Here is a 16,114-nt window from a genome sequence, read left to right on the forward strand (position 1 = left end):
CCAAGACAATTATAGTCTTGCCAACGAATTTCTATGTAAAGTAAATGATGAAATTGAACTTTCTGAGACTAATTCAGAGAATACAAAAAATATTAACCACAACTGTTTTCAACATTGATAATAAAAACAAAGGAAACCGAGTCATGTGACACTGAAGTCTGGAGTAATGATGCTAAAAATTAAGCTTTGCATCACAGGAATACAGTACATTTTTAAATGTATTAAAATAGAAAATGGTAATGTCACTTTTTTTTTTAACTGTATGTTTTATCAAATAAATGCAGCCTTGTTTCAAAAACCATTTAAAAAAATCTTACCAACCCTGAACCTTTGAATGGTAGTGTAAATATGTTAACTGTGGTATAAACAATGAAAAATGTATCTTCTTTTCTATTTATACATTGATTTATAAAAAATGTAAAAAGCTAAAACGTGATAAACGCATGCTACAAGCCATCAGAACAAAGCCATATGGTATTCCATGCTGTACATTGCAAAGTGTTTATTTCTTAGGAAATTAAAAATAAGTAATTATTTTGGCCATATCAGTTCTCAATCATGTAAAAAAAGTTTGTCAAGTCACCTTCATTTATATAGTGCTTTTTGCAACACAGATTGCTTCAAAGCAGCTTTACAGTGATGATAGGAAATTTAGTTTTTGAATTTAATTTCTGTTGTAAAAGCTGATTAGGCATTTAATTTGGTGCTATTTAAAGGTGTACTATGTAAAACAAATTCAGTAAAATATCCCAAAACCACTAGGCCAGTGTTATACATTTTGTTCAGTTGAGTACTTGCAATATCCCAAATGTTTCCAACTATTTGTAAATCGTGAGAAAATTGCTATTTTAACCAAGGAACCGGGGCATGTGATGGAGTCGCCTGTCGATTGCGTCATATCTGCGTTACCACTGGTTTTATACTGCAGTGTGCAACAAGTGTCATAGCAGCCGCCGAGCGAATGCACAACATCATAACATAATTTTCATCACACTCAGATATATCTAATATGATAATCAGAGCTGCGTTACCTCATACTCATGACCGGAAAAGCGGAAGTGGTGCCGGCGACTTGTCATAATAAAAGTCCCGCCACTCTTCTCATTAACTACCGCTCCAGCGGCCTTGCCCAGCTCCACAACACTCGGTCCAGCTCTGCTTCATACTACAGTAACGTTAATAATCTCATCCATGAGCATGATTTCTGCCCGAGTCCTATCCCGATTCTTTTCCACCGGCTGTGAGGTGAAGACCACATGTGCCAAGATTCTGCGCTCAAACGTGGCATCATCAAACTACGCCTTTGTTTTGAATAGGCAACCTCTAGTGGACAGAAAAGTTACATAGTGCAGCTTTAAACAACACCATCTTCAATTAAAAACAGAAAATCCCCAATGTGTTCCAAAACCCATCGGCACGGCAACAGCTTTTGGTGGCCGGAGAACGCAAACCATAAAATAGGTTTGAAATCGTTTTGAAACTACACCATCATTATCCCTGCGCAAACCCCTAAAAAGGCGAATCCGTGAAAACGGCGAGCAAGCATTGTGTTCAGCCTACAGGCAAGCGTGTTTGAATACGTCTGTGTGCATATGTGTTTTTATCTGTATAGATGGGAAGGGAAGTGAAGGAGACTTCCACTGGGGAGAGTCTAGTTGACACGGTCTCTGCTGACACTTCAGAGACCGTGTATTGTGTACCATTATATTATGTATCCCAAGGTGTATTGTTGGTCAGTCAGTTACGTCAAAGTTGAAACTCTATTAAACTTTTTGAGTTTTGTGTGTTTAGGAGGCTGAGAGTCTTTATAAAAGCATGGTGAAACGCTTCAAACAGGAGAAAGCTGTATATCTGAGTTACGGCACCTTCCTGCTACGACAGCGTCAGAGCGACGATGCAAATGTCCTCCTACAGAGGGCGCTGCAGAGCCTGTCCAGTAAAGAACGTGAGTGTCATCTACATTACATACTTATTTCCCACATTTATACATGCATGAGTACTCTGTGGGAACTGTGTGTAGCTTCATTCATGATCATGAATCTGAAAAAGCTATTTAAATGATATCCAGACCCTCCAGGTTGTCCGTTAGCAGCTCATGCATTGTTTTCCTCACTGCCTTTCCAGATGTGGACCTGATTGCCAAATTTGCCCGGTTGGAGTTTCAATATGGGAATACTGAGAGAGGCAAATCCATGCTTGACAAGGTCCTGAGTACCTACCCCAAACGCACAGACCTGTGGTCCGTCTTCATAGACCTGATGGTGAAGCATGGCTCTCAGAAGGAAGTGAGGTGAGCACGGCTGTAGGGTGATACTAGTCAGAGTAAAAATGACCTCTGTAAGAATTGTACTTCATATAGTTCATATTATGAATTTTGAAACACTTTTAATCAGATCCCTTGTAACCAAATCAACCTATTCCATTATTGGTTTTTGCTTTTGTTTGAAAAAAATTACTTATTTGGAAGTTAAAAATAATCTCTCATATTGGCCGTAATGGTTCTCAATATTGTAAAAAATAATAATTAATGTTGGTGGACTTATTTTAACGAAGCTTATAGTTGATCAGTTATGCTAAAGTTAAAACTGTTGCATTATTAATTTTGATTTTGTTTTAAATTGTATTCCTTATTTATATTTTATTTTTTAATTTACATTGCATTATATGTAGGGATGGAACGATTACCGGTCTCACGATAAACCACAATAAAATGTACTGACAGTTACTAATATTGTTTAAAATTTAATTATCATTAAAATCGTGTTTGATTATCACGATTTTTGTATATCACGGTAAGTCGGGTGAAGGCGCAGCGCGTGACGTTGTTTTTTGAATGAGAAGAAATGGCAGAAGGCAGTGACAGCGCTCAGGAGATTTTTCAGCCTTGTAAAAGCACCAAATCTGAGGTGTGGTCATATTTTACCTTTTACAAAAGTCCTGAGGGAAACTTAATCGAGTGTAGTCACCCTGTCTGCAGAACATGCCAGAAGAAAGTCGCTGCAATAGGTGGAAACGCTTATCTGCGAACGCAAGGGAAGTGGACTTTGATCTCAACTAAAACTACGTCTTGGAAATAATAACGTGAAGCTTCCACGAAGAAAAGTTCACAGCAAGTGGCTTTGAGCCTAAGACGAACTAACAAGTTCAGACAAGACATTGTACACTAATTACACAGATTTTCTTTACCACATAAATAATTACGGGGACATATTGAATTGAGGTTAATGTTTTAAATCTTACCCGTGTATAAATGTATTTTGTACAGTGTACAAAACAATCGTCCAGAGATGATCACAAGAAGTTATAGTAGTATTAATAGTAAAGTCTTCTGATTTCATTTTCAATACAATCAAAAACAGAGACGCAAGTTGCATTTGAATGAAACGAGTGTGCGATGTGCCTTATGATGCGTTGCTATTGACGATGGTCATTATAAGGAAGGAAATGCCACAGAATAGAATCTTAAGTTGGGTCACTATAATCGTGATGTGAAATTTGCATACCGTTCCATCCCTAATTATATGCATTCATTAATTTTAGATTTTTGTTTTAAATGTTATTCTGTATTTTTTTTATTTTACATTTTGAAACTTGCATTTATTTATTTTGATTTGTTTTACATATTCTGTATTATATTATTTTATTTTTTTATTTACTTTTTATTTTACATTGCATTAATTTAAAGGATTAGTTCACTTTCAAATAAACTTTTGCTTCTAATTTTCTCACCCCCTTGTCATCCAATATATCCATGTCTTTCTGTCTTCAGTCGAAAAGAAATGAAGATTTTTGATGAAAAGATTTCAGGATATTTCTCCATATAATGGAAGTCAATAGACCCCATACGGTTCAAGGTCCAAATGAGAGGTTCAGTACAGCTTCAAAAGGGCTTTAAACCACATCAAACGGTACCTGATGATCAATAAGGGTCTTATCTAGCGAAACGATTGGTCTTTTTTTTTTAAATAAATAAAGTTTAAGTTTTATAAGCACAAATGCTCGCCTTGATCTGTTCAGTGATGCGCGCTCGTGACGTCACGTAAAACACAATTACGTTGAAAAGGTCACGCTAGACGCAGGCGCAAAGACGTTTGAATATGTGGATACGGTCCTCCTTCCACTCATTTGTAAACACTGTCTCAGTACTTCCACCTGCGTCTAGCGTGACCTTTTCAACATACATGCGTTTTACGTGACATCACGAGCACGCATCACTGAACAGATCAAGGCGAGCATTTGTGCTTCTAATACTTAAACTTTATTTATTTTTAAAAAAATGACCGATCGTTTCGCTAGATAAGACCCTTATTGATTGTCTGGTAGCGTTTGATGTGGTTTAAAGCCCTTTTGAAGCTGTACTGAACCTCTCATTTGGACCTTGAACCGTATGGGGTCTATTGACTTCCATTATATGGAGAAATATCCTGAAATCTTTTCATCAAAAATCTTCATTTCTTTTCGACTGAAGACAGAAAGACATGGATATCTTGGATGACAAGGGGGTGAGTAAATTAGAAGCAAAAGTTTATTTGAAAGTGAACTAATCCTTTAAGTTTATTCTATTTATCTTATTTATTTTATTTACTTTTTATTGTTTATTTTTTTATATATATTTTTGACTTTTGATATTATATGTAGAGTGGAACAGAATCTTTAAATCTTGTAAATTCTGATCTCAATTCAGATTTCTTCTGTTTGGCACAACACATATTTGAAAACATTTTCCTGTTCTCCCCCAGGGAGCTTTTTGACCGTGTGATTCACCTAAGCGTGTCGGTGAAGAAGATCAAGTTCTTCTTCAAGCGTTACCTGGAGTACGAGAAGACAAACGGCACACCTGAGACCATCCAGGCGGTCAAACAGAAAGCTGTTGAATACGTGGAGTCGAAAGGAGCTGAAGCCGCCAGCTAGAACCATCGATTTTTACATTTGGATTAAGATTAATAGAATATTGGAGGACAGAATCTCTTCTTCCAATCAATTTTTTTTTATTAATCTGCTTCTGTTTGTCCTTGTACACCATATTTCTGGAGGTGCATTTGAGTGCGTTTCCTAAACTTGCATCTCCTGTCCTATGAAATAGACACTTTTTCCCTCGTTAATTAAATCATGATTGAAAAAGAAGTATTGATGTAATAGAGTTTTGCAATAAAAATATAAAAGAAAAGCTCCAGAAATCTGTAGCCACCATTTTTTAAAGGAAGGTTAACCACAAAAACATTTTATTCAAAAACAAACAATACAAAATAACAAGTAAAAGGAACAATTCAAGCAATGAACACGATAAATGGAGAAGAACTGCTGGTTACTGATTATATATTGAATATTTCTGTAAGGACTACGCAGGATCTTTATGAAGACCTGTAGTACCAGTCAGACAGTGCACTACACCTACACCCTACTGTCACATATATACGGCCGTTCATCAACGGTAAAAGTGTAATTGCCGACGTTTAATGTTTTCTTTTGTTTCCCGGTTGGATTCCCCAAGGCAAACTCCTTTGATATTTACCTCTCATGGTTTTGACGTCCGTTTCCCAGCATGCACGGTGTGTCTCTCACTTTAGAACCTCGGCACGATACTAATTAAAAGAATATTGTGGCACGATATATAGGAGATTATTCTTATGTTTGGCTACTGGCAATATGGTACTGAATCACTAGTGGAGGCTGAACGTTGTCGTCCTGGTTTCTGGCGTTCTCCGCGTCCGCTGTGGCGGTGCATATAGATGGCTTTGGAGAGCCTTAGCAGGTCACGTGATTTGTTCCAACAATCGCAGAACTGGAGGGTGTTAATCTGGCCGTGGGCCGTACAGTTTCTGGGGTCACACCTCCTCTGGGTCTTGCAGCACCTCGGCTCCTCGTGGGGCGTCGGCGTTCTGTATACGCATGATGGGTTTATTGCACATCGGGCAGACGCTGCGGATCTCTAACCATTTCAGCAGGCACCTGCAAGTTACAAGGAAAGCTTTCTTTAAAAGTACGGGCAAACTAGGTTTTTGCACTTTTGCATTTTACTTGCCCATGCAAAAATTGCCACCACTATGCTAGGCTGTTTCTTGAAGTTTATTTAGGGGTCAAAAATGTGATCAATAGTAAAAGTGATGCTTAAAGAGATAGTTCACCCATGATTTACCCTCCCTCAAGTCATCCTAGTGTATATGACTTTCTTCTTTCAGATGAAACAAAAAAAAAAAAGGGTCGGGAAGTTCAGTCTGAACTTGATCCGTTGTGGAGCTGTTTGGACCAATCAAATTGTCAGGGTGGGCTTTATAGGATGATGGACAGATGATCAACAGTAACATAATAATCCACGTCACCAAAGACTCTTGGGCTACATAGGACCCAGTAAGTTCCGGTGACGAACACAGAAGCGCAGAGGATAGAGTAAAACAAAACTTGGTGGTTCTCGCGAGAACTAGCATATTCTCACCGGACCGTCCTACGTCATCCGCTGGAACGCCAGTCTCTAGTGAACGCACGTACGACAGCAGAACTTGCAGATAACAGTTTGCAAAGTTTTAAATATGGATATTTTTCTTACACAAATGCATGGCTTCGCTTCAGAAGGCTTTTATTAACCCCCCGGAGCCGTGTGGAGCAGTTATATGATGGATAGATGCACTTTTATGGACTCCAAAACAGAAAACGGCCATTATAAAGTTTGGAAGAGCCAGGACATTTTTAATATAACTCTGATTTTATTCGTCTGAAAGAAGAATGTCATATACACCTAGGATGACTTGGAGGGAGAGTAAATCATGGGCAAATAAAACTATCCCTTTAAATGTCTTTAGGACTGATGGATATTATAAGCGTTCATTTGTTTTTGTTTTTTACATTTCAATTGCATTGCATTATATTGATTTTTATTAATATTTGTTTTATTTATTTACTTCTATGTAGGAGAGTGTAAAGGGACTTGGCATAAAACACTTTTTTTTAATTAAAAGTCAAAGAAGCCTTTTATGCTTTTATTTAATCCAAAAATATAGTACAAACCTTAATATTGTTCAATTATAATAGTAAATCGTTTTCTACTTTATCATTTAAATGTAATGATTTTCTGTGAATCTTCAGCATCATTACTCCAGTCTTCATGATCCTTCAGGAATCATTCTAATATGATGATTTGATGCTCAAGAAACGTATCAATGTTGAAGTTGTGCTGTTTAATATTTTTGTGGAAACCGTGATTGTGTTTCCTGGATATATTAGGTGTCGATGTCATCAATATTTTGGGTCCATTTTCCCATTTAAAAAAAAAGACTTGTTTATTAGGAGCGCTCTAACATTAAGTGACCTCAAATTGAGAGATTGAAGCAAGAAAACTTCACATTTTATTTTAATGATGTCATTAAAATAAATGTGCAAGGCAGGCGATGTGTAAAACTGTAACTGATGAGTTTTCTGGGTAATTCTGCTGACTCTGTATTCCAAGCAGGCCTTGGCACGAGTAAATGTGACTTCTCCTGTTAAGTAAACACTTGTTACAGTGGAACTCACTTCTTGTGGAAGGTGTGTGAACACGGGCACACGGCCAGCTCGTCTCTGGTCTTGAATTCCTCCAGACACACGGCACAGGGCTGCTGTGACACAAAAGATAAAACCATGTTAGCGTCCCTTTCTTTTACACACACACTATAGCAGTGTGCTTCAGGAATGCTGGCTGTAGCCTTTCCAACATTTTCCCTTTGTTTTTGGCTTCAATCACACGTCCTATGTATGGCGTGATGTCGGGGCTGGAGTTCTACTCTACTGAAAATCACGCCTGGGCTCCCATAATGCAGTTCACCAGGTGGTTGAGAGGACCAGAAAACCTATTTGCATAATCAAGAAAGGTTTTTTACTAATCAAATGAGCACATCATAACCTAATTGAGCCTCACTTGTGAAGGAATTTTTAATGCACTATGTGGGAGATCTGAAATGCTGAACTATCTTTGATTCTGACACCTGCGTTCATAAATAGTTATTCTCAAGAAGCGCTGCCAACAGTGACATTCTACTGATGTAATAAACAGGATACTGAACTTTGTCACATACTTTGATATATAAGCCTTGAATAAGTTTTCAGCTAATTCCATTACATTTGACTAAAGAAGTAAGTTTGTAAAACTCTATGCCAGGGCCGTAGATACCATAGGCACCATAACCCCCACTATTTCTTAATGCTTCTCTCCATTACGCAGTTTGTTGTTAGGATGACAGACAGTTAAAAAGAGTTTTTACAGTGAAAGAGTGCGTGTGTGATGAGATATAGCTAGCTAAATATTTGTTGACAACCGTTTTACCATAGATGTTTAACAACCCACAGTCACAGAGTGATGCAAACTACTCAACTTTTTGAATTGAAAATATGCTATAATTTAATGTTGATGTCATTCATAACTGAATGTGAAGTGACAAAAAACTTTTTTACATGTTTGACATATTAGACATATGTCAACATACAAACAAGAGTAAATGCATATTTTTTTAATGAAATATTATAAATATTTAAATGTACTTCACAACTATATAGGCTACAATTAGAAATAGATCTTCTTTTATCACTCTTTATTTCTTCTTTATTCCTTTAAAGGGTCACTTCAGCGCTGGGAAGATGAATGTGTATTTAAAATGTGTCATTTATGTAGTATAAATGTGAAATTATTTTTGATTCTGGTGCCTTCTAGACTGAGAAAAGTCATGTGGATGAAAGACAACAACTCCCAGAATGCACTTGCTTCGCTGTCTTACGAGGCCACTCCCAAAGCCACGGCTATTGGTTCACTTGCCCTCCGCGGCACCGCCCCCAACATCATTTTGATATTCATAGTAATAAATTCATTTAGTTCGTTTAGAAAATAGATACTACAATTAAAAACTGAATGTGTCTTTTCAATAAAGTGTGAGTGAGCCGAACGAAAGTCACGTCACAGACGCAGCAGGAGTCAGATTTCATTCATCATGAGAGAAGAGCTGAGCAGAGCTGAGGTAAGCGCGGCTGTCATTCTCGGCGCGTGTCCAGTCTGGCGCATTATCAGATCGCATGTGGAAGCTGAACTTTCATATTTCATTGAAAAGTTGAAACACTCACTTTGCTCCGTATCGCTCCGTTATGAATGCCCGAGCCGAGCGGCAGCGGTCGTGCGCATTTACATTCTGTGAGTGAGATCCCTCCCCTGTGGGCGGGTTGAAAACTTGCAGAACTAGCTAGTCATATCCTCATGGGCGTCGGAAGCAAAAAAAAAGTGGGTGGGTCCTCAGAAATTATTTACTGGAGTAGATGCCAATTACATTAAGTGCAAATATACCGCTTAACTTGCTAAACATATAGTTCGTAAAGACAAAATTACGGAAATCGCCATATAATTGAGAGCGGCAGTAGTGTAGGGGTAAGGCGCACGGCATCTAGTTTTGACACAAATCGACCTGCGGTTCGAGTCCGGCTTTCGCCGAACTCAATCTTCTCCGTTTTCCCATCACATATCAGATCGGAAAGGCATTTATTTTCAATAAAAATTAAGAAAATATTAGTGTTTAATAATAAGTGTTTATCGATTAGGGATAGGTAAACAGACATGTGCTGAATGTTAGAGACGATAAAAGTGAGTGGGTCCAATATCACTGATCGTAAAAAGTTGGTGGGTCTTGTCACATACAATGGTTGCCCATGCATATCCTCAGGCCAAAAATCCTCAGATGACGCAAAATGACGATATTTCTGTCATCGGAGGATTCTTTCCAGAAATAAAATGCATAATTCTCTCGTCTCAGGAGGATAGGAGGGGGGGAAAGTACCATAATTCGAATATACTACCATGTTTCTTCTGATACAAAGCGAAATGCTAAATCACTGAAGTTACCCTTTAAATACCTTTTAATCCTTTAATTATTTAAAGCTGCGTGACTTTTTGCTCTAGCGGTTAATAAACAGAACTGCATGCGTCTTGGAGAAGAAGATTGCAGCCGGAGCTACTTCGCTCTGTTTATATCTATGGCGAGTCACGCAGGGACTGTGCTCCTCCTCCGCAGCGGTTCCTACCAGTCTGGTCTGAAATAGTCCCAATATAAACACTTATTATAAGTGTACCATATAGGGTAAGACAAAAACACGGTTTGGAAAATGGATCCCCACCCCCCAAGACATGGCCATGCCATATGCAGAATTTATGATTGTCCCGGCAATTGTCTGTGACACTTCCCCTTTAAAACATTATGGTGTGAACTGACGTCGTACAAATGTTAGAGCGCTAGTTTAAACCATTTTTTTTTTTACAGTCTATGGTTTTAAACAGTCACGCATGGGATTCAAATGCAAATGTACTTTTACAGAGAGCTTAAGAAACTTACTCCCAGTAGGCTCAGCTTCTTTCCTGCGCCTTTCAACACCACCTTTAAGAGAAAATAAAGAAAATGACAATGTGTTGTTTTTAATGTTAAATCACTCGAAGCTACACGTGATTCCTGCGGCTTCCCGAACAAAGCTCACGCCATTGGTCGAGTCACCGTCGATGCGTAGGAATAATACAGATCGCAGGGGCGAATTTTCCATAACGACACAAGAAATATTCGAGAAAATTAACTTACATGACGTACTTGCATGTACATAGGGATAGAATAAAGTATTTTAATAAGAAAAACGTTACATATTTCATCTACCAGGAAAAGGCCACTGTAACGAATTGAGAAGTGTGCTTTTTATATCGAATAATGTGTTTAGTCTGCTAGTGTTTCTCTTTACTCTATGAATAGCTATACGGTGCACTTTGGAGTCTTCAAGCCACTTTTTTTTTGTTGTGAGACCCATTACATACTTTAGATTAATTATTATCTGACATAAATTCAGAGAAGCGTGACCAACATTATAAGGTAAGCCTTCTTTCACCATTTAAAAAAAATATCAAAATGACTTGTGTTGTTACATATTCATGGAAAATATCACATCTTTCTTGTGTTCTGTCATGCTTGCATGCTATAGCATGAAGGTCATCTGTTAGATTGGATTTCATCGAGACTCTTGCAAAGACTATGCTATATTTATAGCTAACTGTATTGTTTTTGGCCCACCTCATTGTAGCTGTACTGCTCCCTTGTGCCTTGCTGTTTCAACCTGTTAAGAGAACAGAAAATAAAAATGAAACAACACTTCTACACTTCCTGAGTTCAACTGCAAAAACTGCTGTGGGTGGTGCAAAGAGAGGTGTTGTGATTGTGTGAATTATTTTCCTGCAGCATTTCCTCTGTCAAACTCTCATATGCATATAAGATTTCTTCTACGTAATATACTGTATAAACTAATTGATACTAATATTTTTTAATGTATAGCCTACTTTGTCATCTTAAAGTCTGAATGTCTCTAATAATGTATTATTTATATATTTCTCATTTGTTTTTATTCATTAAATATGTGTGTGTGTGTGTGTGTGTGTGTGTGTGTGTGTGTGTGTGTGTGTGTGTGTGTGTGTGTGTGTGTGTGTGTGTGTGTGTGTGTGTGTGTGTGTGTGTGTGTGTGTGTGTGTGTGTGTGTGTGTGTGTGATTAGCTGACAGTGAACACTCTCAGAACTTCTGACAAGGTTCTCAAATGATAAACAAAAACGCCAACTTCCAGTAATGTTAATAGAATGTTTGTTCAAAGTTATCAGTGTACATTAGCCCGGCTATACATAATTCATGGAACTTTTTTTTGTTTTTCTGAAACATTTTAGTTGTTCAGAGCAGTGAGAGCACATTCAATAGTAACGTTCCCAGAATGTAATGTTTACTTGACGTCTGCATAACCAAGACATTTTTGAATGTTCAGAAAACTAATTCCATATATATATATATATATATATGCAAACTATATAAAGTTCCAGACATGTCATTCTGTGTCTTTCTACGTGTCTTTACAGGAGCGGAATGCAACAAAGGACACATCTGATTTGTGTAACAGCAGTTGTGCGGGTGTGGTGAGTGTTTTTGGGCTCTTGCCTGAACAGATAGCAGCAGAAGATTACACTGAGCATGAAGATGAACATGCCTATGCCCAGTACGATGACGTACACGTTGAGCGGCAGACGGTAGATGTCTTCCTCTGACATATCACAGTCTGAATGCTGCAGCCCTAGACCACAGAGGCAGCCTACACACAAACACACACTCAAATCAGCAGTTTAAATCACACACAAGCAGGAAGGACGCAGCTCTTCAGTACGCCCACTTTCAAGGGAATTTTTCAAATTAGCTACGCACAAAACAAATATGAACCACTGTAGGATTGCCTCCAACAAACCACCATCTGGCCTTTCGTGAAGCCATATGTGTGTTATAAGAGTACACCATTCATACTTAAGTAAGTTGTAATGTACTGTAAGAGTTAAAGATTAACGCAGCGTCTGCAAGAATCCCCCTTAGTCTGAGTCTGTGGAACGATTCATCTAAGGTGCTTAAATGAAGGGGCTTCCACAGAGATTATTGTAAGCTTGAGTCATTCTGATGGGGAAGGTACAGTGAGACTTAATGTGTGCAAATTGCACAGTCAACAGACCTCAGGTATTATCATAATTACAATGTTTTGTCATATACAAAGGCAAAATACTTCATTTCTCTACAGTAATACAACTGAATACATTTTTGTTGAATCGTTATTTTTATTATCATTCGTATGAATGATTATGACTGAATGATTATGATTTTTTTTTATTGTATATATGGAATTGAAAGAATGTCATTACCATGATACATTTTTGTAGATGCACAAAATATTCTGAATATGGTTCATATTCTTGTTAACCCTTTATTCAGAAGAGTTTGCATGCTCAGCAGCTTCCTGTACACATACATTCCATATATATTAAGCAGCACAACTATTATTTCAACATTGATGGTGATTTCTTTTTATTATCAAGGTTGAAATAATTAGCATATTATAATGATTTCTGTATGATCACGTGACACTGAAGACTGGAGTAATGATGCTGAAAATTCAGCTTTACATCACAAATAAATTACATTTTAAAATATACTCAAATTAGGGCTGTCAAATCTAACATAAAAGTTTGAATTTATATATATATAGATATATATATATATACCTGTATACATATACACACATATAAATATTTATATATATATATAGATATATATAGATATATATAGATATATATTCATACATAAATGTGACACACACACACACACACATATATATATATATATATATATATATATATATATATATATATATATATATATATATATATATATATATATATATATATATATATATATATATATATACAGCTCTGGAAAAAAATAAGAGACCACTTAACATTGAGAAAGCAATGTGTGTGTGTACATGTATACACAAACACATAAATATTTATATATGTGACACGTTCTGCCTGACGAAGACCTGTTGATCGAAACGTTGCAATAAATTGGAGCAGTTATATCAGTGTGCGGACATCACATTAGTTTTTTGCTTTATATATGTGACACACACACATATATATATATAATTATTATTTATATATAAATACACACACAAGCATGTATATATTTAAGAAAAAAATATTATTTTTATATATAAAACATTTATATTTATATATATTATAGATTATATAAATGTATATACAGTATATACATGCAAATATTTCTTAAATATATACATGAATGTGTGTGTATTTATATATAAATAATAATTAACAGAGTACACACACATATATTATGTAAACACAAACTTTTATTTTGGATGCGATTAATCGCGATTAATCTTTTGACAGCCCTAATATATATATATATACATATATATAATGTACACACATATATTATATAAACAAACTTTTATGTTAGATGCGATTAATCACGATTAATCGATTTGACAGCATTAAACAGTTTAAAGTAATAATATTTGCCACTATTACTCTTTTACTGTATTTTCGATCAAATAAATGCAACCTAGATGAGCACAAGACTTCTTTGAAAAACATTTTAAAAATCTTACTGACCCTAAACTTAAACATATATATATATGACCCAAAAATATTATTAATACATAAATGTGCCAGCTGTCTTATTTGCGTTATCTGGTTTAGACAATCTAGTTGACGCATTTACATGACATGACGTAAACGTAATCAGAATCTGAGCAATTTCCGATAATCAGAATGTGTCCACTTACTGAGCATTACTGTCATTGAAACATTTGACTTTTTACAGGTCGATCCATGTTTTCATCTAAAAATAAATCTCTAGACATATCAGTTTTCAGAAGAGCAAAAGGCTAACAGCATGCTGGTTGTTCGAAACAGTCTACGCAGAGCACGAATATTTCCACAATCTTTGACCAGCTACGCTTGACCTTTCTGAATAGTTCCCTGTGACTTCTCCAAACTGGTTTCAACATCCTCGGCGGCAATAACAATTCAGTGACTAATGCTGGGGGGAGAGAAAAAAAAAACAAACTCAAGTTCAGCTTGGACTTTTCGCAAAGGCCACTCACCGTTACACCATTGGAATGGTTGCATGTAATCTGACTCCAAGCAGTGCTGCTGCAAACTCACTGCTCGTCTGGAACAGGCAATGCGGGGGCTGAAGGACACAACCGAAAACCAGATTCTAGCTTGACTTATTCCCCACAATTTGCCACCCTGCGTTGTTCCCGTAAGTCCGACAGGAAACCAGCTCTTCAAATGACAGGGTGTGCTGTCTGGATTATAGTTCAATTATTCCTCCATTCATCCCACTTTTATGATGCCAGCATCGAAGAACAAAAGATTTCAATCACTCTTTGGCTCCGCTGATGTGAATATGCACAAGGTGCTTTGTTACAAAGACAAAGGGAGCATAATGTGCCCTTGATATTCTTCTTGCCTTTGAGAACGAGTCCATATGTGGCCGAATGGCACTTCAGATGTGATCTTCTTTGTGTTGTCACACGCAAAAGTTCACAAATTCCTTGATGATTCCTGCGTCTGGCAGTTTAGTGAGCACTTGCAGAAATGTGACCAACATACGATGATCTGATTCAAGGCTCCATCTACAGTCTTTGTCTTCCCTCAAAGCCTCTTGCAAAAGACTTTGGCATGCCTTTGGGTCTCTTGTCGATTATTCCAGCTGTACCTTCCCTGACGTCTGCCTCGGTGTTTGAGGAATATTCCTTTATCGAAGAGCAGGCCCTTTAGAGAATGAAGTATTTTTCAAGCCGCTGGAGTGTTTATGTGTGTGTGTGCGCCTGTGTGGGGGAGTATTTTTTCTCTCCACCTAAAACCATCTGCTCTCTCAATCCTTCCATCAAAAAAGTAGACCAAAAAAACCAATCGTCCCTCAGCTCATTGAACAAATATCCCGGCCAAAACACAAGCATCTGTGTGCTAGTGAGGCTGACCAGTAATATTCTCCAGGAAGGCTCCTGCGTCTTTCCTGGCCGCACACATTCAGTTTGTAAACAGATCTGTGCTCATGTGATCCTGGTTTGCCTCGCAACTCTGTCCTCCAATCCCTCCCTCCCTTCCTGAGCGATTCCCCTCCTCCAATCCCTCACGCTCTCACTGCGCGACTGCAGTCACAGGATGGCCTCCTCTCCTTCAAGAAGTGAGGGCTGCAACATTTTAGAGGAAGTAAGGCCACATGCATGCGCCGTGCTGCAGAAAACCAGCCGAAGGTGACAGACAAAACAAGTGAGAGTGAAAAAAATGGGGCAGATTGCATGAGTGAGCGCGGTGACACGTATATGCAGCACATTAGATAAGATGCAGATCATGTTGCTGTCTGACCTACTAAAGCCTGTTATGTTCAAGCAGAGAACATAACTAGCTTTTAATCAGAGGAAGGGCGGAAAAAGAAACAACAGACTCAGGCGACCAACCCCCAACAACACCATTCTGCTCTAGAGACAACAGCTGCTGCTTGCCTAACAACCATGTGCTCTCTGTGTCTCTGTTTGTCGCACTCAGCAATCTTGATGACTTATCTGTGTGGTGCACAGTTCAGTTTCATGTTAACCAGATTATTTCCTGGGATATACTACACGACTTTTCAAATCTGAACAGATTTTAGAACATTATGCTGCTTCGTACACTCGCCGACTTTGTATCATACACTAAACGACTGAGGATCACACACTTTCAAGTCATTACAAACTCGCACA

General features: G+C 37.6%; 2 protein-coding genes across 2 annotated transcripts in view; one reads left to right on the forward strand and one right to left on the reverse strand.

Moving 5' to 3' along the window:
• pdcd11 (programmed cell death 11) overlaps positions 1–5,012 on the forward strand; it is a 35,695-nt gene extending 30,683 nt beyond the window's left edge. The window contains 3 exon segments of the mRNA XM_079813236.1: positions 1,792–1,945; positions 2,125–2,290; positions 4,740–5,012. Coding sequence (XP_079669362.1) covers positions 1,792–1,945; positions 2,125–2,290; positions 4,740–4,911 — 492 coding nt within the window. The 3' untranslated portion in view covers positions 4,912–5,012.
• On the reverse strand, positions 4,974–15,757 carry LOC307124420 (RING finger protein 122). Its single transcript, XM_079813600.1, has 6 exons — positions 14,468–15,757; positions 11,959–12,109; positions 11,055–11,097; positions 10,338–10,379; positions 7,507–7,589; positions 4,974–5,949 (listed from the first exon to the last, which is right to left on the reverse strand). Exons 1-6 carry the CDS (start codon positions 14,490–14,492, stop codon positions 5,826–5,828), a joined length of 468 nt encoding a protein of 155 aa, XP_079669726.1. The 5' UTR covers positions 14,493–15,757; the 3' UTR covers positions 4,974–5,825.
• Between the last annotated feature and the right edge of the window lie 357 nt (positions 15,758–16,114).

Source organism: Gobio gobio (assembly GCF_949357685.1).
Source record: "Gobio gobio genome assembly, chromosome: 3".
NCBI lineage: Eukaryota > Metazoa > Chordata > Actinopteri > Cypriniformes > Gobionidae > Gobio > Gobio gobio.